Genomic DNA, 22955 nt, shown 5'->3' with positions numbered 1-22955 from the left:
CTTTCTACTTGATTTGTGACTCAATCTAGCGCCTTACTACATAACTACACCACATATAAGAGGGTGCCGATGGAATCGGCATCCTGGCATTTTTCGTACAGAATGTAAGTGCCGATGCATCGGCATCTTGGCACTGCAAGAGTTAATAGAGAGAAAAAATTTCCATTTTTCACTTCTGTAACATGTTAAGTTTTTGAGATATACTGTAGACATGCTCATTTTAAAATTTCACCCCTTTTTAGTTCCCCTTAAGGGGAGTTTCTGAAAACAAATCACCTGTGTTTCTTTACTTTTACAAGAGATTTCAAATTTCAATTTTTACATCTGTAACATTTTACGTTTCTGAGATATACTGTAGATATAGTCTTTCTAAAAATTCACCCCAATTTGTCACTCCTGTTTAACCCCCCTTAATTGGATTTTCCAAAAACAAAAAAAATACGCATTTCTTTATTTTTAAAGGGGATTCTAAATACCAATTTTTACATCTGTAAACTTTTAAAGTTTTGAGATATAGATACACTCATTTTAAAAATTCACCCCCCTTTTCAGCCCCTTAGCGATGGAATATCCAAAATCCTCCCTTAGCGAGCACCTACATTGTAATATAAATGTATCGTCAAAATTTTATTTCTTTATGTTCAGAAGTTTTGGCTCGGCGATGATGAATCAGTCAGTCAGTCAGTCAGGACATGTTCTTTTATATATATAGATAAGAGTTTTGTCTGTACATTGCTCAGAATTGAAAAAGGATGATATTTCTGTATCAGTTGTGTCCACACTAACAAGAAAATGCACTTTTTAATTTTCCGTAATTTCTGTATGTATGTATGTACATGCATCACGAGAAAACGGCTGAAGAGAATGTAATGAAAATAGGTATGCAAAGTCGGGGAATAAGTCACTACAATCTAGGCCATGAATAATGTTATTCACGCTGAGTGAAATGGTAGTTTAGGGGAAGGCCTACAATTTAATTCTCAAATATTTATGTTATTAGTGGTCGTATCGATAAGTACTACATAACTAAAGTTAAACAGTATTAAATATCTGATCATTTATGTCTTATACATTATTACCGTACCGGCTATGATCACAGAGATATTCATGAATTTGGACTTTTGTTACTAAGTCCATATCAGCGCCGAGTCACGAGAAAATACGTAAACAGAATTTAATGAAAATTGGTATGTAAAGTTGGAGAATAAGGAACTACATTCTATGCTATAAATAATTTTATTAGAAGCCTTAATATTGCAGAGTCGAAAGAAAACTAAATGTGAAGGGCTACAATATAGAAAGCTCATAAAATTGATTAACAATAACATTACATTGACCTTTTTTTTGTTCTGATGTGCTTTGTGTCTTCTGTTGCCACTCATCTCCGATAGATAGGATTACTGCTGTATGCCAAGTATTTTTTTAAAATTTACCTTACGTTGCACCGAAACAAATAGGTCTTATTGCGATGATGGGATAGGAAACGGCTAGGAGTGTGAAGGCAGTGGCCTTGGCCTTAATTAAGGTACAGCCTCAGCATTTTCCTGGTTTGAAAATGGGAAACCACAGAATACCATTTTCAGGGCTGCCGACAGTGGGGTTCGAATCCACCATCTCCCAGATGCAAGCTCACAGCAGCGCGCCCCTAACCACATGGCCAACTCTCCTGGTTGTTCTGAGTGTAACAGCCTGCCTGATCATTGGTGGAAAGTAGCTGAGGAATTAGATAACTTTCTTCTTTAGCATGTCATTCCTCTGGTTCGTAAATTTTCTGATACTACTGGTACGTAACACACTGGTTCATCATAGCATTTGAGCTATTCAATCCCTACTCTGAGGCACTGATTAGAATGAGCAGTGTGCATATTTAACGGAATAATGCCAGAGGAGTGTTCACAGCTGTCTGCAGCCTGGTCATTCCAGCTTTGTGAACTTTGGACTGTTAGATCGGCACTGTAGTACTGTTTGTTAAAAGTGAGAAGAAGTGCAGTTTTTCATTTGATCGAGTATTTTATATGATAACATTGCTTTTAATCACTACGTTCCTACTGACATTTTTGTAATGACCTATGTTGACTACAGTTAGGAAAACTACAAAGTCAGTCTTTCTGAGAATCCCGTAGGGAAGCACAGGTACATCAGCTAGTCTGTATAATAAAAGGAACTTTTAAAAATAATATAGCTGAAGAATCCTTATCTCCAGGGGTGGGTTGTGCACTGAAGACATCTGGACATTCCAATCATTCTTGTCCATTCGAGTCCTATATACATGGTCTTACATTTACTTTTATTACGTAATAAGAAAAGGTCAGTAAGTTTTCTTTTCCGTGTTGTAAAGTTGAAGAGTTACGAGACAGTCTGCACCAAAAAAGCCTCCTTTTGAATATCTCTGTTTTCAAACTTGTAGACAGATCAATAACATTAAAAAAACTACTTCATTCTCCAAATCACCCGGATAATGGACCTATGCTCCTATTCCAGTCCATACTCTGTTGTTCCAAAAATTGCTCATTTCTCTGATTCATCCCAGAATTATATAATAGTACTTCATGCTACTACAAGTCTCTCTGATATTCCTGAATTTGATTCAAGTTACAGTTCATGAGAGAGAGAGAGAGAGAGAGAGAGAGAGAGAGACACACACACACGGTTTTCTACATTAATTCCTATATATCATGCGCATCAGCTTAAAGTCTTTTTGTTGCAAAATACGGTTCTGCCAAAATTAAAACCTCGGCCATTCTCGCAGAAATGTGTAATGAAGAAAAAGAGAAGGTTACTGCTTGCCTAAAAAATTGTGGTTTTTCAGTTGCATGGACGGTAGTAACCAAAGTGATTCAAAGTTGTACCCAGTTGTGGTTACTTTTTGCAACCCACTTCAACAAATTCAGAGTTGTCTTTTAGGAGTTCCTGTATTTTCAGGATATAATGTCTACAATAGCTACAACATGAACATTTTCAATGTCAACAAACTTCTGAAAAGAACATCACCATGCACTTAGCAGCAAAACCTTTCTTCTTTTTTACTCCAAATCCCTGTGTTAAGCTTAACTAACGGCCCTGTGTATTCACCCCGACATCTGCTAGCTAATATTACAAACATAGTCTAAAACATACAATTGCAAAAACGCGTAATTTACAATTCCAGATGAAGACGTCTTTCGTCCTTGTGAGAGCAGACAAGTTCTGGATAAGCACTTGCACTGTTGGGTTGAGGTTAAAGGACATGCACGTAAAACCCCTAGATAGCGTACGAATTTATTTCAATATGTTGAATGTCAGGATATTGATAATCAGTACTTTAATAGTGGAATTTATTGATATTTCTATGTGATCATTTGGTGAATGATGTCCTGCGATTTATCACAGTTTTCATTGCAAAATTTGTCCAAAATCTCAAAAGGAATGGTGAAATACATAAAGATTTGCATAAATGATTGTGAATTATATAAGAATTTGTAAAAGAAAATGTAAAGTGACTAAAATGACTGTAAAATATTTGCAAATTGTGCAGTAGACATTAAAAACACTTATTGTTCAAGCTTCCCTAGGTTCATGGTCACTGCAAGAACCAAAGGAAATGACTTCCAGCTATGGTTAACTTGATGATTTAAAGAAGATGCGCTGTGGTAGTTTGTTGCTCAAGACACGCAGTTCAGGCCAATCAGTTACTCAAGTGCGATCACTTTGGCAAAATCCCCGTCAAAGTGGAATAGAAATGAATTTAATTTTGGTTCTGTATTGACGATTACATTATATAAATTAAAAATCTAATATAATTGTTCCACCTAGTCAATACTTTCAAATTTATTCACAATTCAAGATTGCAAGGGCATCAGATTAAAAGTAACAGTACATATTTTGGCCCCATTAGGCCATCTTAAGATGCATAGAAATAACATTAGCTTAGAATTTAATGTATTGAAAATTACAAAATATGAATATAGAATTTACATTCATAAGATATACTTTAAGATAAAATAGTTGGATGCTAAAACATTATTTAGATGAGAGAGTCGCCCAGTGTGGTATAATGAAGTCAGAATATGTCTGCAGTTTAAGGTGATGTATGACAATGATATTACTGTATAATAAACATTTTCTTGCTCCTTAAAATTTTGTTCCAGGTAAAATGTTTTCAGCTGGGAAATTCTAATAAATTAGATTATTGTTCCACTTATTGTAAAAATATCTAGAATGTTTGAATTTACAATAATGTAGAATAAATTAAATGTAATGCCAGCCAGACAGTAGTGTAGAAAATGAACTACTGTCAATTCGTCTAGGGAAATTGGAAATTTTCAACAGTTCTGTATTCGCTTCATAACCTGTCTGTGTGCTTAAGCTCCACCAGCTTTGGAGGTGGCATCATCTGCCAGGGCTAGGAATGTCCCTCCCAGCTAGTCTAAACTAGAGCAGAAGATGGGGTAGAGGGGAGTCCTACCTCTACTATGAAGGAAAAAAACCATGCCATCTGGAGGGTATGTGTCAGCACTAACTGTTACATCTGCTCTAAAGCCAGTGCGCTACCCTCATAGGAGGAGACATACCGCTGGTTGTCAAAAGGGTCTCGAAGGCCTTCTGGGACCCTGTACTGCTCCAAAACCTCATCAGAGCGATGTAGTGGAAGTTAACACATTCACTGCATATTTGTAGAGCATGACATACCTACCAACCTGAGCAAGATATTTGCATGGAACTCAGTTGTAATAATTTGAATTTTTGAACATTGGTATGACAGGTTATATCGAACGCGTGGACTTATCCCAATCATGCGCCTGGTCCGTGACCTGTGCTGTGGTTGAAATCGAGAGGTAATACTGGTCATCAGGCGGATCACCGCCAAGCGCGTGGGTAGATTACTGTACATTATTTACCGCGGATAACAAACAAATGCCCAAGTATGATTACAAACATAAATATATTCTTATTTACGCTTCTCTATTATAAAATTTTATGTCACAATGTCTTTATCATTGCAAGATTGCCAAATGTTGAAGTGTTATTTCTTCTTATAAGCTATAAATTTCATTTTTGTTCTGTACTGAAGTGCCATTATAAGAAATAAATTGACCTTTTCAATACAATATATCAATGCACAAATCTGGCTATGGATGAAGCTACTAGTAGACAGGACTGACACAATGTGTGAGATGACAAGGAGAGTCATTCTTACCATGCGGGAAACCTGTAATTCACTTTTCCTCGCATCTTTCCCATGGCGCTATGTGCGTGATCCGCACATGTTTATAAACTGAACGTGTTAAGGGTACACCTCCATCCTTAGATGGAGAAAGCATTGTTTAGAAAGTGGCTTGCCACTTGAAACCTAACACAGCAACAGTCACACAATGGCCCTGTTAGAGTAGAACTGTAACAATTCTGACAGGCATCTTATCAAGAAACAAATCTCAGATCAGATAATCAAATTGTAAACTAAACTTGAAAGAATGGAGTAATGCCAACTGGACTTCTGGTGGCATTGGTATCTTCACTCATTCTGATACCTACAGCAAGGCAGTAGCAGTATGTGTTTCATTGCCTGCCATAACTACAATTTGTAATATATATTTCCCAATAGGCCAGCCTCTCGACATCAGTGATGTAATTGACCTTACTGATCAATTCCCATTGACTTTCCCCTTATGACTTATCACTGATTGTGGGGATCTGAAATGTCTTGTCTCAGAGGAACAGTGTTTTAAAAGTTCATCGGAGAGCTGGATTTGTGCATTTGAATACAGGAGAATCAATTCAATGGTGTGGAAATATTCAAAGCCAACCACCGACTCACTTTGATAGGTAGGAGACAACAAAGGACTAATTTCCCATTTTTGGAAATATCTGCTGATACTGTGGAAAAATATGTGGCTCTCACTTTGGACTATACTGCCATATGAGAAAGCACAATTAAAACTTTGCTCATATGATCAAATTGTGGAGACAAATCCTCTTGCATCAAGTGTTTGCTTATCACTAATGTTTAAATTCTTGTAGAATCTTGTTATATGTTGGAGAAAATACACGATAAAAGTAATCTCTTTTTGCCCACTGTTGTGTCAGAAAAACTATCTTGATTGTTCCGCTAATGTTTAATAATGTGCTTTACATTCGTGCACTAAAATGATTTCTTGTTTCTTTCTTGTAGATCTTTGCACGGACAGAAGTGGTGCAAGTTACAAAGATGGATGCTAGCAACCTCGCAATGGTTATGGCTCCCAACTGTCTACGGTGCACATCTGAAGATCCTCGAATAATCTTCGAAAATGCTCGCAAAGAAATGGGTTTTATCCGCACACTCATCCAGAGCCTTGATACAAGTTTTATGGAAGGGGTATATTAGCCTGTCTCCGCTTGGTGCAAAGCAGTATGCTGGGATGGATGAGTTTTTACTCTCATTCGCTGCTCAGTCTAGCTCTTTGCTATAAATTTGAGTTGTAAACCACTGTAAGTCTGCTGGCACTTGTGCTGTAGCAAAGATTATAAGTGCGGTATGATGTGGTTGTTGATAACTTTTTTATGGTATTTAGATACAAATGAATGATGATCGTTAACTATGAACCGCATCTGAAGCATGCTTTTGTGAGGGTACTGGCCTAATGCTGCAGCCATACCAGTTGTACAACATATCTTGGTGCTAGGCCATTTAGAGTTCAGAATGAAGTCTGAGTTAATATTACTTAATGGTATACTGCACAACAGATCCAAAAGTAATTTCTAGACAGATGTAATTTCATAGTTCAAATGAATAAATGGAGGGAATAGCTCTTTCTTTGTGGACATGGCCAAACTATACCTTTTTCTTTGAGAATTGGTGTGTGTAGCTGTTACGTTGGGCTGGTGTAAATATTATGTAGAAATTGACTAATATTTGCTCTTTAATTGGATTTCATAGACTGTTAAGCATCACATTTATTGAAATCTGCTCTGCAAATTTTACCGGTATTTAAATTCCTTCGCGTGTGTTTTTGTCAGAGTGTCTTGAATTTGTTCCAATTCAAGAAACTTCCTTTCTGAATATGTTCATATATTGTACTCCATGGATAAACTTTTAAAAAGTTTTCTTTGAGTGCAAATAGAGATATCCAATTCTATTGCAACTGCAAAATGAATTCAGGAGAAAATGAGCCCTTGTACTTTTGTGCGACCACTTTTCTTAGTTCTGCAGTTTGTGTTAGTTATTAACAAAGCTTACTTTAACTTCATTCATGTATTCTTTTTACAGAATAGTCTGAAATATTTGGCTTTAATATTGTTAGCACACTATTTGAGGCCCAAGCTGGAAAGCTAATACTTAAAATACTTGTAATCTAAGTTTTCCAAAGCTTATTTGATTATTAACAAAACTCATTTTAACTTCATTCATGTATTCTTTTTACAGAATAGTTAAAAAAATTTGGCTCTGATATTGTTAATATACTACTTGAGGCCCAAGCTGGAAAGCTGATACTTAAAATACTTGTAATCTAAGCTTTTCAAAGATAAATATGTATATATATCAGGTGCTATCAAGTTGACAATGACTCTTTGTGACTTCATGGATGGAGTATCTCCAAATGATTCTGTTTTCCATAAATCCTTTCATTCTCTCCAGTGACATATTCATTGTATCTGTGATGAAGTCTATCCATCTCAGTGCCAGCCGCACTCATCTCCTAATCCCCGAGGTCTTTCCACTTTCCCCGGCATAATAATTTTTTCTAAGGAATCAGACCTTCTCATAATATACCCAAAGTGTGACAGTTACAACCCTGTAATAAATGCCTCAAGAGATGTACCTGGATTAATACTCTCCACTACCTAGTCGTTTGTCTTCTTTGCTGTCCAAGGTATATTTAAAATTCTTCACCGGCATCACAGCTCAAAGGTAAGAATGTGTTTTCCATCTCGTTTTATGGTCCAGCTTTCACAACCATATGTAGCTGTGGGACCTTAGTGTGCATAGACACATCTGAGCATTTGATGATCGTTTTATTGGAGAGCGGTTTATTCTCATTCACTTCAGAAGAATGATGGGGAAGAAACTTGCTTAATATCCTGAGAACACTTTCAGTCCTTGATGCAAATAATTTACTTATAAATGCACTGTCATAGACAGAATAACGAAAGAGTTTTGCAGATTTACTGAGGGAAGAACACAATAGGTTACACATCTGAGAGTAGGATGACATTAAAAATACAGTAAATACAACTGTTAAAACTTGAAAAGGCAACTTAATATCACAGTACACAAAAAAAGACAATATCACTAGGCCTAATTCTTCAGCCAATCAAGTATAGATATTTGCTTTTTCTTCTCACATTGTTTCATCAAATACAGTTAATTCTCTAACACACTGTCCTCGACACCGAACTGCTGCAGATCTTTTGAGAAGGAAGGGCTGCAACATGCCCTCCTGCGTCCCCATGTGGTGATCAACTTGTTCCAAAATTTTCATTTTCTCATCCAGAGAGAAGGCGTTCCATTTCTTTTTCGTGAGTACGTGTTACACAGTACTTTACTACTCAGAAAGGTTACTAAAACAACATAATTCACTACATTAAGAAACACAAAATTCAGACTACTTTGTGTAACGTTGATTCCTCGCTGTGCCTTGCTGGTATGATTTATCAAACAAACGACTTTCAGTATGGACTTACATTTTATGATGTAAGGTCAGGAAAAACATAAAATCAGAGGTTGTAAATTCAAAGTTTAACTGTAGATGTTGTTTTTATGTGTTGTGCTTATTGCTTTTTTCCATGCTGTTCCATGAAGTTTATAGAGGATCCCCATATAGCATACATTTCTGAAAATGTTTATTGGCCAACATCAACCAAACGAAGTGTTACACGGATGAATGACTTTACACTAACACATTAACAGCAGCTTTTTCATGGGAGATGTGCATGTGTTATAGTCGTTTGCCATCCAGCATTGTCTGTAACAAACATATTGTCAACCAAGCATTGATACTTACAGGTATCGAGTGAGCTGGCCTTGTCCCTCTGTCCAGGTGGTACCTTGTCTTCTTTTCAGTTGCTTGTCTCGGTTTAGCCCATTCATCAGAACCCTTTTGTGGAAGAGATCTCTATTGAAGGCATAACCATAACCGTAAAAGTAGTTAGTGGAACGTCAAGCCAATAACATTATTATTATTATTATTATTATTATTATTATTATTATTATTATTATTATTATTATTATTATTATTATTATTATTATTATTATTACCAACAATTGTTTTATAGTGTACTCTTGGGGTCCTATTTGAAGCCATCCTCTCATATGTCCATACCAGCATAATCTGTTAATTCTAAAATTTCTAAAACTTTGTCCAATCCAAGTTGTTGCTGGATATTCACATTCCTCATTTTGTCCCTCTTTGTCTTTGGAGACAAGAACAGGGGAACTACATTTCAGTTAGCGACTTTTTGTAGGTTTAGTCAAAGTTGCCACTTACATTTCATAAGTTAGAATTGGTACAAAATAATATATTTTGTGCAGCATGTTCTTGGAAACTTGGAGAAATGTGCCATCCCAAAGCAGTTGACGAACAGAATGTTAGAGTTTTGATACAACTTGTACACTGTTGCCTATTTCTTGGCTTATGGCATTGTCAGAAGAAACAAAGCTCCTTAAGTATTTGAAGTTATTAATAATATCTTTTTCTTCATTTTGTACTCACAGCCAGACTGCTTCAGGATTTTGACTCATCACCAAACCAACTGTCTTTAGTTTGCCTGATGATCAGTCCCTTTCTTTCAAATTCTTCTTGTCAAAATCTAGTTTAGCTTGTACTTTTGCTTTCATACACAACTCATAGCATATCATCAGCAAATACAAATGCATTTGCTGTCTGATCCTTCCTTTTTACTGCTTTATAACCTCATCCATTATAATAATGAAGAGAAGTGGTGAGAACTACTTTTTAGGACTCTGCTCTTGATTTCAAAACAACTTGACCTGCCTCCTTAAACTTTCACACACCTCTTTATTTCTCGATACATTAAACTTGGGCTTTTAACCCAGAAATTTGTTGGAATTAGAATGATTGTTTCATGGATTTTGAATGATTTTATTAGTAATATCAAAACAGGTTAGAATATTTATCCCGTCATGACACTATTTAAGAAAAACATAAAAAATTCATACTGAAAGTGGCTTACAAGTTTCTTGTTCTATACACTTCAAAGAGGAAGTTTATAAAGGAGAATAGGTATTTAAACAAACAAAAAAGACATTCTCTCTCTCTCTCTCTCTCTCTCTCTCTCTCTCTCAATTAAATGTAAGAGAAGGCCTTAATCTTCCAGGATAAATAAATCATTAATCAATCAAATTAAATCATTTTGTTGTAGGAAACAATATAATTTTTAATCCATACTGACACTGTTATATTCAAATGAGGTAAATCCCTCCCTCTCCCCACTGATCTGTTTATCTCCTGTACACCTACATTTCTAAGTTCTTCTCATCATATTCATTAGCATTTGCCCTGTCTAGTGGCAGAGTCCACTGTGTAACTCTGCTGTCTACATTTTATTCTTTTCCTTAATGTATGTGCATTTGGTTGTTTATTTTCTATTTTTTTATATATACAGTACTTTTTTCCTTCATGCATGTCAGATTATATTTTTACTCCTTGGCCCTTCAAAATCATCAAACTACTTTATAGTAATTTTGCTAGCTACTTCTATCCACATTAAAATAATAAACTATCGAAAACAAGAGGATTAATAACTTAACAATTGTTTTAAGGATAGCTTCTCTAAAAGCAGTCTTGAATCAAGGACAAAAGAGCTGAAAATGTGACTGCCTTTGGGCCTTGAACCCGACTGGTCCTCCGTGCTTAACCGATTTACACACATCTGGAGTGCAGAGGAAATTATCACTTAGAGAAATTATGGGCACAGATTTCATTAAAACAGTTTACACTCTGAAATGGGAATACACTCTGGACTCTAAAACTTGGAACAGAATATCTGATAAAATTTTAAAACCCAATGTTTGATATTTCCATCTGATAGCTTTTATTTATTTCTACCATCTGTTTGTGAAATGTTATGTAGAGGGTTACAAGATGAATTTATGCATATTTTGTTTCATATAAAATAGTATGAAGAGTGTCAGAATGTCTCCCAATTGTTCAGTATGAACATTCGTGATAATGTAATAAAAGGAAACTCTACAAAACGTCTTCCATATTATGTACAAATAGTAGTTATAAATTTTGTTACCAAGCCAGTTTTATGTGAAATGTGATAATAAAATGGCTACTTACACTTGGGGAAACTACTGAAATGTGCACCGACCTAACAGCTATCATGTTTTGGTATATACTGTGAGATACTACTATACCGAAAATATAAGGTTAGTTTTAGCATCTTTCTTACAAAATACTTTGCATTTAAATTTTTAACTATGAAATATCACAGTTATCTGTGATGTTTTTCTTCTTGAATTGTAATTGACTTAACATCTGCATGCCAGTGTTGTGTAAGAAAAGACTAATTGTATTTTTTACAGTTCACTAATATTTGTCTCACAGATGAAGTATAAGTTTGGCTATGTGCATAGAATGTAAAATTACTGCAGCAAAGAATGTCAATGGTTCTACATTGTTTTCTATTAAGTGCGGCACTATAGAGATGTTAGTACCATGTAGAAAGTACCAAAACCAAGTATGGCTTTTCATGTGTGCTCAAGTTATCAAGTAATTTTGAACCTGTAGGCTTTCAGCTAGATTTCTCTAATGTTTAAGTTTTGTTTTCGTTTCTGAAATTTGTAGAGTAATATTTTGTAAGAAATAATTTATCTGTGTGTATAGTATGTTGAGATTTGAACGAAATTCACGATTGTTGTCTTTTTCAGCTTACCTAAGTCATTTTATAGATACAATTGTTATTGTATAAAGAATGGTGATGAATTATGTAATTTAATTTGTATTTTTTTAAGAGTACTGATTCATATCTTGCCTTTATACTTCTGAATTATTTTGAGGACATACCAAAGAAGCATTCCTACCCAGGAGTAGGGACAGTCTGATTTTGACAGCATGGAAAGTTCAGTCAATATTGAAGTAGGATTTACTGTAGATTATGCTTGTGTGTGGGGAGAGGGAAATTAACGAGTCTGTACATAGCCACAAATATACATTGCTTCTAGTTGTTAGATACAATCCATATGTATGAATGTTAAATCTTCTCAGAAGTGAATAACATTCCAATGATAAAATCACTTCCAAAATAAATCTTCGACGTACATTTGTTATACAAATGTAATATAAATACTATTTTTGAGGTAGAAGATGCTTTAAGCCCATGAGGATTGGGACAAGATGCATGACTTTTTTGTCTTCCCACATCGATCATTGGGTCAGTTGATTGTAGGCCTCATTGCTGACTAGATGAGTAGAAATGAGTCTAACAATTTAAGTGGAACGAAAGATTTGAAATAATTATTTTCAGTGATTCCTTGATTCAAAACTTCTAATCAAACATAATCAATCCAGTGTTACTTTTCAGCTTCTTACTGAAGGAAGATCACAGGCGTTATTTTGTTACCCTTATCTTTCATTCTTTTGTTTTGGGAACACTATCTTATTCTAAGTTCCCAATGAATTATTAATAACTGAGTGTCACTTAACACTCAAAATCTCAGCTAAAATTGATGTATCTCCGAGATATTTTTCAAATTGCATGTGACAAATAGTAGTACAGAATTTTTGAATACATTTTTATTTTTCTCAGTATGTGAAGGCGTAAATATTGTTTTCTGTCACCAGTAAACTTAACAAATTGGCTTACATATAGAATTTTGAATTACTGACTTAAGATTCATAATAATGGAATCCACGCTCATTTTCAAAGTAAACGGATACCATTGTGAACTTGTGGAGTAGTTCTCTCATATTCTGAATTGATTCCCTTTAATGTAAGAATATAACTGCAATTGTCAACCTCTATAGTGTAACAGTTGGCACTATTAGCTGATATCTTCAGATACCTGGGTTTGATTTTTGGTACTGCAAGAAATTTAAGATTGGCAGGAGGGCTGTTATGTGGTTAGAAAGGTACATGCAGCTCACCTCCATTGGGGGTGAGTCTGAAAAGAGCTGCACCACCTTGGGATGAGGACTCAAATTTATATTCTTATTGCAATGATTGCATTTTAATTGAGATAATTGAATGCAGTCATACTTGTGGATCTTTTATTGGATCAGTCTTCTACATATAATGATTAATATTTTGTAACTTTGGGAAATAAAAAAGGAATGCATCTGCAGAGGAATTTAAAAAGTGAGAATGTCACTTGCTGTATGAAAACGAAGGAATGGCACAGGAGCCATCAGACATGGGTTACAGCTGCTGTAAATGTATTATTTTGGAGTATTTAAATGAAATGAAAGAGCTTACAGAGTGCTCAAAAGGCTGAAGAGATTTCATGCAAATATTTTAAGTGGTCATGTATTTAAATAAATTATTCAACAATGAATGATGATATTAGGGAATATATATAAAATTTGGGGAACAATGTTATAATCTGACAGCCTTCCTATCACAAGATTGCATGTACCAGTTAGTTTATAAAATTTCTAATCGGAAAATAAACAAAGAGGACTGTAAAGAAAAGACCCATCTCTCTAGGAGGTTGGTATTTGTATTAGATAGTACTGGCTCCTCATTTTAAAAGCCCTAGTGTACTTGTACTAGTTTGCCCATCAGTTGAAATTGCACGCTTTCCAAGACACCGGCTAATACTCCGTTGAGTTACTACTGCAAGCTCCTAGTTCAAGCACAGTGCAGTGACAGTGTAGTAGGGGAGATAATATCTCCACTTATTGAATATATGTGCCTACGTGAGCCTGCTAATGCATAGGGGTGAAACAGTGGATTCTTAGATTGAGAAGCCAATATTCTCTAATACTGATATTTCAATTTGTGAGAAAGAAATATTGGTTTCCTCAAGGGATAATTTTTGATGTTGATGTTATGTATATACATCATTCCTTGTCACATAGCAGTAGCTCATACTTCTCTCTCTTTCCAAATAATAATAATAATAATAATAATAATATGATTATTATTATAATAACATATGCGAATAAGCCCACTACGACTACGCGAAGTACTTGGAGGCGTGCATTTGCCTTCCTCTGTGCCCACATTTCTTTCATTCTTCAGACCAGGTTGTTCCGATCTTCTTCTTTGGTCTTCCCTCTTGGTCAACTTACCATTTATGAATTTTGGACCTGAAGATTACCCTGTTTTGGACATCTGCTGGTGTAATTCCTGCCTGTTTCAAATCAGTTTTAATTTCGCCAATCCATTTCATTGTGTCTGTTTTAGCTTTACTCCTAATTTCACAGAATTTGACTATTTGTTTGGTAAGTCTGTCTGGATGCATTCTTTTAAGATGACCATAGAATCTTAGCTTGCACTTTCTAATATCACTGTGAATATTTGTGTATTGTTTGATTTCCTGTCTGCCTCTAAGTTGGTATTGTCCGTTGGTGAGTTTCAGGCCTAGAATTTTTCTTATGATTTTGCGTTCCTTTTTCTCAATGTTTTCAATGTCTGCTTTCCTGTTCAAAATTAGTGTTTCTGATCCATAAAGACATTCTGATTTAATGACTGTATTATAGTGTCTTAGTTTGCATGTTATAAATCCCATTGCATATTGACGGTTATCACTTAACAAATAAAAAGTATCTATATGATCCTCCTTTTCAATACAAAACAACTATCTATATTAGATAGGACAATATCTATACATGTTTCGGCCTAATCTAAAGGCCGTCCTCAGTAGTTCGATTACTGCATTATACAAACAAATTAAAAATACTGATGAAGTGGAATTAAAATACAATGTTCATGAAAGACAAAGTACAAATGTATCGAGGTAAAAGAATCTTCTCGCCTGAAAAATCGTTTGATTGACATAAAACTTGCTGATTGTTTTTAAGAAAGTGAGACACTGTGTTGCGCAGCGTAGTGAGACTGTCAATAATGGGATTAATAAGTGTGCATCGTCCATTGGTACTCGTATCAAGGAACATGAACATAATATTCGTCACAAACAGCCAGACAAATCAGCAATAGCTGAGCACTCTCTATCGTCGGGTCATGATGTCATGTTCCAAGATGCTCGAGCTCTTACCTACACTAGACACTACAGGTCCAGGATTATACTGGGAGGATGTGGAAATACATAGAAATCTTAACAATTTCAACAGGGACACTGGCTGTCAATTAAGTAATACCTGGTTGCCAGCCATTAAGGATTTACGTAGGTAGTTCCCTTCCCTGTTCATTATTGTTATTTCATTTCAGTGTTTTCCAAATTCATACGTTCCTCATCGCCAGTGTTTCATTCCAGGCTTGTGTCAATGTTATACCTTCATATGTGTGTACACGTTACGTGACCGTCTCAGACTGATTCTGAAGGTCTCGCCAGCTTCCGCTTCGAACGTTAGCGCTGTACCACGTCCAGGGAGCCATCTGGTGACGAATTAACATACCATTTCCATTTCTGTTACAATGTCTAAATTTAAACACCTCATTGTTTAAGAAGCCTTTCTTGTGAACAGTCAAGATTTTCTTCTGATGATGCAGAGCAAAGTTCTCTGTGAAACGTAAATAATTTCACCTTGTTTTCTTGACACGGCATAAGCCCAAAAGCCTATATAATGTCTATCTTTAAATGTGTATGCAGATACACAATGTGCACTCACTGACAAAACTTAAGCACCTAGAAGGAATGATGAAATGAAACCACATATGTTGGAACATTCAGTGATTAAAACTTCAGGGTAACAGAGTTAGCAGTATGGGCTTGGTCTCATATGAGTAGGAAGTAGTGCCCTCTCAGGGCTGGATACATGCACCAATTTCTTCAAAGGGAGTTACATACATGCTGTTTACTCTCTTGAGGCTGCTATAATGCCCTCGGCATAATGCAGAGCAGCAGTGAGCTGGTGTTGCTTAAGATGACGCAGGCTAAGATTCTATGGTCATCTTAAAAGAATGCATCCAGACAGACTTACCAAACAAATAGTCAAATTCTATGAAATTAGGAGTAAGGCTAAAACAGACACAATGAAATGGATTGGCGAAATTAACTGATTGAATTGTATCAAAGGACCTAGCTGGGTATAGAAGTACCTTGGCATGATGCAGACAGTCCATAGACATGTATTGTATGGATGAGCACCAGCGTGCTATTTCATAAAGGGTAACACAAGGATGCATGTTGTCACTGGCATTTTGATATACAGTTAGGATGACTAGAAATCATAGTCTGTGGCTCCCCACACCACAACGCCAGGAGTAATACTGGTACTATTGTCTTTCCACAATTTTGGTAGAATGTATCTTCTCCCCTTGGTGTTGCCCGTCATTCATGGTAATAGTGGGTACAGTTACCCAGTTATGCTTTCCCTAAGAACAATAATCATTACCATTGCCATCACCATTGTGGTAATGCAGAACTGAAATTCATTGCTGGAATGATGCGACACATCACTACATCTCCTGGTTATGGCACCACTTGAAATGCAGCCAACGAATAGGGTGGTGATCCTGTAGTCTGGCTGATGCCATTTGTTGAACTTGGTACAGAATAACACGGTTTGTTGTAGAGAACCCTGTAACTGTGTCCTGATGGCAGGTGCAAATATCATGGGGTATGGTAATGCTTGTTACACAATATCCTATTCCTCCCTTGGTTGCCTGAAACCTTCATGACATGCCCTTACATTTGCAATAACAAAGTTTTTATTGTAATCCACCTGTTCAATACATTATAATGTTGTCACATTTAAAATATCATCATTAATAGACTAGTTATTTGTGGGACATGTTTCGCTTCCTTACAGAGCATCATCAGCCAAATCTGAATCTCGAAGAATGGTTATGTTCGTAAACAATGAAACAAGAACTATTGAAAACATTTTTTCACATACTTAAACGTACTCCATTAGAATATCATAAAATACATAATCTTTGGTGACATGCCTTAATAACATGGGCTTACTAGGAGATATACATTAAAATTGTGGTGAAATGAGTTATTCTAAAATACTTAAAACAAGTAGCATATTTAACATCTTTGAAAGAAGTAAAATTCCATCTTAAGAACTAAATTTGAAAATTTCTTTGTAATGAGATCTCATTAGTTCGTAAGATTGAATTTCACATCTTATCAACTACTTAGAAGTGAAGCTTCCACGGTGTGAAGAATTATTTAATTTAATTTCCGGGTTGAACTGTGTGTTGTACTTGTACGCACATCACGTACAGTTTGCCGACGTTTTGAATACATTGCAGTATTCTTTGTCAAGGCGACTGAAATACCCCTACTCGATCCGAGGTAATCAGTCTCCCAGGCAGAAATTATACTACTAGAGTGGCCTTTATCTTGGCCTTTTATATCCTAACCTTTCTGGCTGACGTAAGCCTTGGCTGTCTCGTGAGAATTCTGGAAAGTGTGTCACAGCCAGGTAGTGGGGCCTTGCCCACGTTGTTATGTAATGGGGTTGTGGCCCGTGTGTTTATGTTGTGGTCTGTATGTCTTAAACTATGAATGATAGGCATCCAAGAATTACTGATTTTATATCCTTCCTCTAAATTTATGTTGTTCGGATGTTTCTTGATTTCGATAGCCTCGCAGATTTTCCTTTCCAGATTCCAAGGGATAGCTGCTAGGATCTTGGTCTTGTCAAATGATATTCCGTGCCTAGTTTCGTAGGAATGCTTGGCTACTGCTGAAATATCTGTGTTTTGGTTCTTGGTGTGACGGATATGTTCTTTTAGGCAGGTGGAGATCAGACGTTTTGTCTCACCTACATAACAAGCTCCGCAGCTACATTCAATGTGATACACTCCAGGGGCCTGTAATTCTATTGTATCTTTTACTGGTGGTAGATAACGGGCTAGCTTCTGGTGAGGTTTATAGATAGTTTTTATGTTGTATTTGTCCATTATCTTGCCGATCCTGTCTGTAGTGTTTTTAATGTATGGCAGTATCGCTGTTTTCTGGCGGGTCAGTTCTTCTTTCCCGTTGTTTTCTCCTGCGGCGGCCTTTTCTTGTTCTCTTCTGATTTTTTAAGGACTCGTCGGATGTTATTGAGCGAGTAGCCATTTTTCCTAAGGGTTTTCGTGAGGTGTTCTTTCTCTTCCTCGAGGTGCTCTGCATCAGATATCGCTATGGCCCTGTTCACCAGTAATGTTAGGACAGCCTACTTTTGTGATGGGTGATGATGAGACGAGGCGTGTAGGTACCTGTCTGTGTGAGTGGGTTTCCTGTATACTGCGCGACTCAGCGTCCCATTGGGGTTGCGTATTACTAGCACATCCAGAAACGCTAGTTTTCCGTCTACTTCTATTTCCATGGTGAACTGAATATTTACCTGTACGGAGTTGAGATGGTCGAGAAATAGCTGTAGGTTATTGCTCCCATGAGGCCAGATTACAAAAGTGTCGTCCACAAAGCGAAGAAAACATTTCGGTTTCAGGGCAGATGTAGCTAAGGCTTTCTGTTCGAAGTGTTCCATATACGTGTTTGCTATTATTGGAGAGAGTGGCGACCCCATCGCGGACCTATTGGTAAGCTTTGACATCACGTCACTTTTCACCAAGGTGCCGCCAACAGAAGTATTTCCGCTATTAGACCAGAAACTTCCAGAAGACCTGTCAACATTAGCTAAAGAATGCCTTAGTGCGACTTATTTGTATTTCAACGGGGAGTTCTAAGAACAGACAGAAGGGGCCGCGATGGGGTCGCCACTCTCTCCAATAATAGCAAACATGTATATGGAACACTTCGAACAGAAAGCCTTAGCTACATCTGCCCTGAAACCGAAATGTTTTCTCCGCTTTGTGGACGACACTTTTGTAATCTGGCCTCACGGGAGCAATAACCTACAGCTATTTCTCGACCATCTCAACTCCGTACACGTAAATATTCAGTTCACCATGGAAATAGAAGTAGACGGAAAACTACCGTTCCTGGATGTGCTAGTAATACGCAACCCCAATGGGACGCTGAGTCGCGCAGTATACAGGAAACCCACTCACACAGACAGGTACCTACACGCCTCGTCTCATCATCACCCATCACAAAAGCAGGCTGTCCTAACATCACTGGTGAACAGGGCCATAGCGATATCTGACGCAGAGCACCTCGAGGAAGAGAAAGAACACCTCACGAAAACCCTTAGGAAAAATGGCTACTCGCTCAATAACATCCGACGAGTCCTTAAAAAATCAGAGAGAACAAGAAAAGGCCGCCGCAGGAGAATACAACGGGAAAGAAGAACTGACCCGCCAGAAAACAGCGATACTGCCATACATTAAAAACACTACAGACAGGATCGGCAAGATACTGAACAAATACAACATAGAAACTATCTATAAACCTCACCGGAAGTTAGCCCATTATCTACCACCCGTAAAAGATACAATAGAATTACAGGCCCCTGGAGTGTATCACATTGAATGTAGCTGCGGAGCTTGTTATGTAGGTGAGACAAAACGTCTGATCTCCACCCGCCTAAAAGAACATATCCGTCACACCAAGAACCAAAACACAGATATTTCAGCAGTAGCCAAGCATTCCTACGAAACTAGGCACGGAATATCATTTGACAAGACCAAGATCCTAGCAGCTATCCCTTGGAATCTGGAAAGGAAAATCCGTGAGGCTATCGAAATCAAGAAACATCCGAACAACATAAATTTAGAAGAAGAATATAAAATCAGTAATTCTTGGATGCCTATCATTCATAGTTTAAGACATACAGACCACAACATAAACACACGGGCCGCAACCCCATTACATAACAGCGCGGGCAAGGCCCCACTACCTGGCTGTGACACACATTTTCCAGAATTCTCACGAGACAGCCAGGGCTTACGTCAGCCAGAAAGGCTAGGATATAAAAGGCCAAGATCAAGGCCACTCTAGTAGTGTAATTTCTGCCTGGGAGACTGATTACCTCGGATCGAGTAGGGGTATTTCAGTCGCCTTGACAAAGAATACTGCAATGTATTCGAAACGTCGGCAAACTGTACGTTATGTGCGTACAAGTACAACACGGTTCAACCCGGAAATTAAATGAAATAATTATCAACTACTTTGTATTAATGATTAGCTGGTTATTGTATTTCATATCGGAGAAAGAAGTATGACATCTGCTTGATCAGTTTGGGATCAGCACCTCTTCTATTTAACAGCTATGAGAACTGAGAACCTATGGTGAATATTTTCTGTTGTATGTGTATGAAAGGAAAAATGTGCCTTCACACAGTTCATTGTTTAGTGTTTTTTTTCTTTTTTAAGTTCTGTTGCTTATTGAAAGAAAAAGCATGGCTGCAGTTGGCCAAGTGTTGAAGTAAAAATATAGTCTATACTCTATGTAGGTAGAAATCCTGATGGATAAAAAGATAATAATGATGTTATTGACTTTACGTCCCACTAACTACTTTTACAGTTTTTGGAATTTAGTTCTGCAGGAGTTCTTTTATGTGCCAGTAAATCTACCAACACGAGGCTGACGTATTTGAACACCTTCAAATTCCACCGGACTGAACCAGGATCAAACCTACCAAATTGGAGTCAGAAGGGCCAGTGCATCAACCATCTGAGCCACTCAGCCTAGCTGGATAATTTTTTGTTTTTGCTAGTTGCTTTACGTCGCACCGACACACATAGGTCTTATGGCGACGATGGGACAGGAAAGGGCTAGGAATGGAAGGAAGCAACTGTGGCATTAATTAAGGTACAGCCCCAGCATTTGCCTAGTGTGAAAATGGGAAACCACGTAAAACCATCTTCAGGGCTGCCGGCAGTGAGGTTCGAACCCTCTATCTCCCGGATGCGAGCTCACAGCTGAGCGCTCCTAACCGCACGGCCTATTCGCTCGGTAGCTGGATAAAAAGAATTGTGCCAGAAACTAAGATGATAAGTGCAATCTTATGCACTTTTTCTGTATGAATATCATAATAAGAATTGCATTAGTCATATAAGTAAAAAAAAAGAAAATGACATTTTATTCCCTGTAAAACTGTGCTACATTGGTCAGTTACTTCTGTTCACCGTGTGATAAAGTTTACATAAATTTGTAACTTACTATTTTAGTGTTATATGGCAGAGAATTTATACAGTAAATGGCTTTGATTTATACAGCTAGTGTTTATTTTCCTTCAGGAAGTTCACTTCCTTATTGTGATAGGAATGGGAAAGTCTTTCCTTTTTTGGTCTGATTTTGCACAAAGATTTTAGCATATGTTGTATCATGTGCTTGTAGTCCTATATTTTCTTATAGCAATAACTTCATTTTTAATACTCTGAACCTGTAATCGTGGTGCACAAATCAGAATATGATGGCTACATTAAGTGATCAGTACAAGCTGAGACAGGCTAGGGGCCTTTTAGCTAGCTCATCGCTGCATCATAATTGGGTGCTATTAACAAGAGACGTAGGGATTCAACCTCATTGGGTTATAATTAAATTTGAATGAAAAAAATGCATGTTATCTATAATGAAACAAAAGCAGTGCATTGTACAATACTGAATTTAATAATTGAACAATTTAAATATGAACTTAACCTTGTGTGCATTAAAATGAATAGCCAATAGTAGCTTGATAGTGATTGATGGTGTTTGATTATGATCAGCATTTATGTTCAATTTTTGATTGTCACACAGGATAGAAACATGTGGTTCACATGAATAACTGGCATTCTATGTTACTTTTTAATCTAAAAAGTTGACCAACACTTTTGATTCTGAACTCAATACTTTACTATTTTACAAACACAGACACTATTGTGTTGATTTAACTTAATAGAGAACTGATTTTTCAGTCCTAAGTATATCCCATTATAGACCATAATTTATTTTAAACAGAATATTGAAAAAAATTTACTCTTGTAGTAGTAATTCAAAAATACTTGTTGGTCTTCATGGAATAATTTTGATATGGTGGATTGCTATTGGATATAAACAGGATTGAAACTTTGGTTCAGTATTGTCACTGTTTTGGCTATTCATTAATATTGAGGATGTGTGTGCGTGTGTATATATGTAAAGTGAAAGTTTCATAACTGAGAGAAACCCAGCTTTCAATGCCAAAGCTTGTGAATTTAGAGAAAGCTTGTACAGTTTTTTGTATTAAAAGAAGAGCTGATTTTGTGGTGTACATAGTTTGTAGGTTATCTCATTACTGATTTCCTATTGCACGGTTGTTTTGATCATATACAGTTTGTTTTTTTTGGTAGAATTTTCATTATAAAGGATTCGCGTTCCAAAATCTCGGAGACCTTAAGAAAGATTTACCAGTGATTAATAAAAGAGTGCCAAGCATAAGTAGAAAGATAGATTGAATATAGCATTACTTGCAAAATCAACTTTGTTGAACATTTTTACTTTTGTTTATATAGCTGGTATGTTTTTTGTTTAAAAAATATTCTCCTTTTCATTCTTTATTAACAAATTAGGAGCAGTTGTATAGTTCAAATTGTCAAAGTCTGAGGAAGCTGAGCTTTCCGAGCCTTTTTATTGGGCATTATTGAAAACATAGCAGGATTGTTTTTTAAACTCATAATATGAAGTGTTGTTATGGTAGTTTAAATCAATATTTAAGCATGGCTGAAAAACAATCAGCAAAACTTTTAATTCTATAATCATAATGTTCATTTTAGTTTGTGGTATCTTCCACCATCATGAAGTTTCATTACAAATTATAACAAGAGCATACCTGTCAACTTTCAAAAAGAGAAATCCAGAAGATCCTAAAGCGGAAAAATGTTAACAACACACACATACGTCGCAAAGTTTTGAGACACAGTGAAAAAGGACGGCAAGGGGGGAGATTACAAACAATACTAATACAAGTCAAATACATGTTATGATCACCCCTGAAATTAAATACTTATACAAAGTTACATCTTGATGAGTGCTCATCTGTTTTCA

The 22955-nt window shown here is 36.5% G+C and overlaps 1 protein-coding gene across 1 annotated transcript in view; it reads left to right on the top strand.

The window, feature by feature from the left end:
- The window catches only part of RhoGAP93B (MyTH4 and RhoGAP_KIAA1688 domain-containing protein RhoGAP93B), a 435660-nt gene extending 429317 nt beyond the window's left edge, over positions 1-6343 (top strand). The window contains exon 17 of the mRNA XM_067151129.2: positions 6149-6343. Coding sequence (XP_067007230.2) covers positions 6149-6343 — 195 coding nt within the window. The remainder of the gene's footprint in view (positions 1-6148) is intronic.
- Positions 6344-22955: the final 16612 nt, after the last annotated feature.

The sequence above is a fragment of the Anabrus simplex genome, chromosome 1 (assembly GCF_040414725.1).
Source record: "Anabrus simplex isolate iqAnaSimp1 chromosome 1, ASM4041472v1, whole genome shotgun sequence".
Classification (NCBI taxonomy): Eukaryota; Metazoa; Arthropoda; class Insecta; order Orthoptera; family Tettigoniidae; genus Anabrus; species Anabrus simplex.
This window is presented reverse-complemented; position numbering and strand designations above follow the sequence as displayed.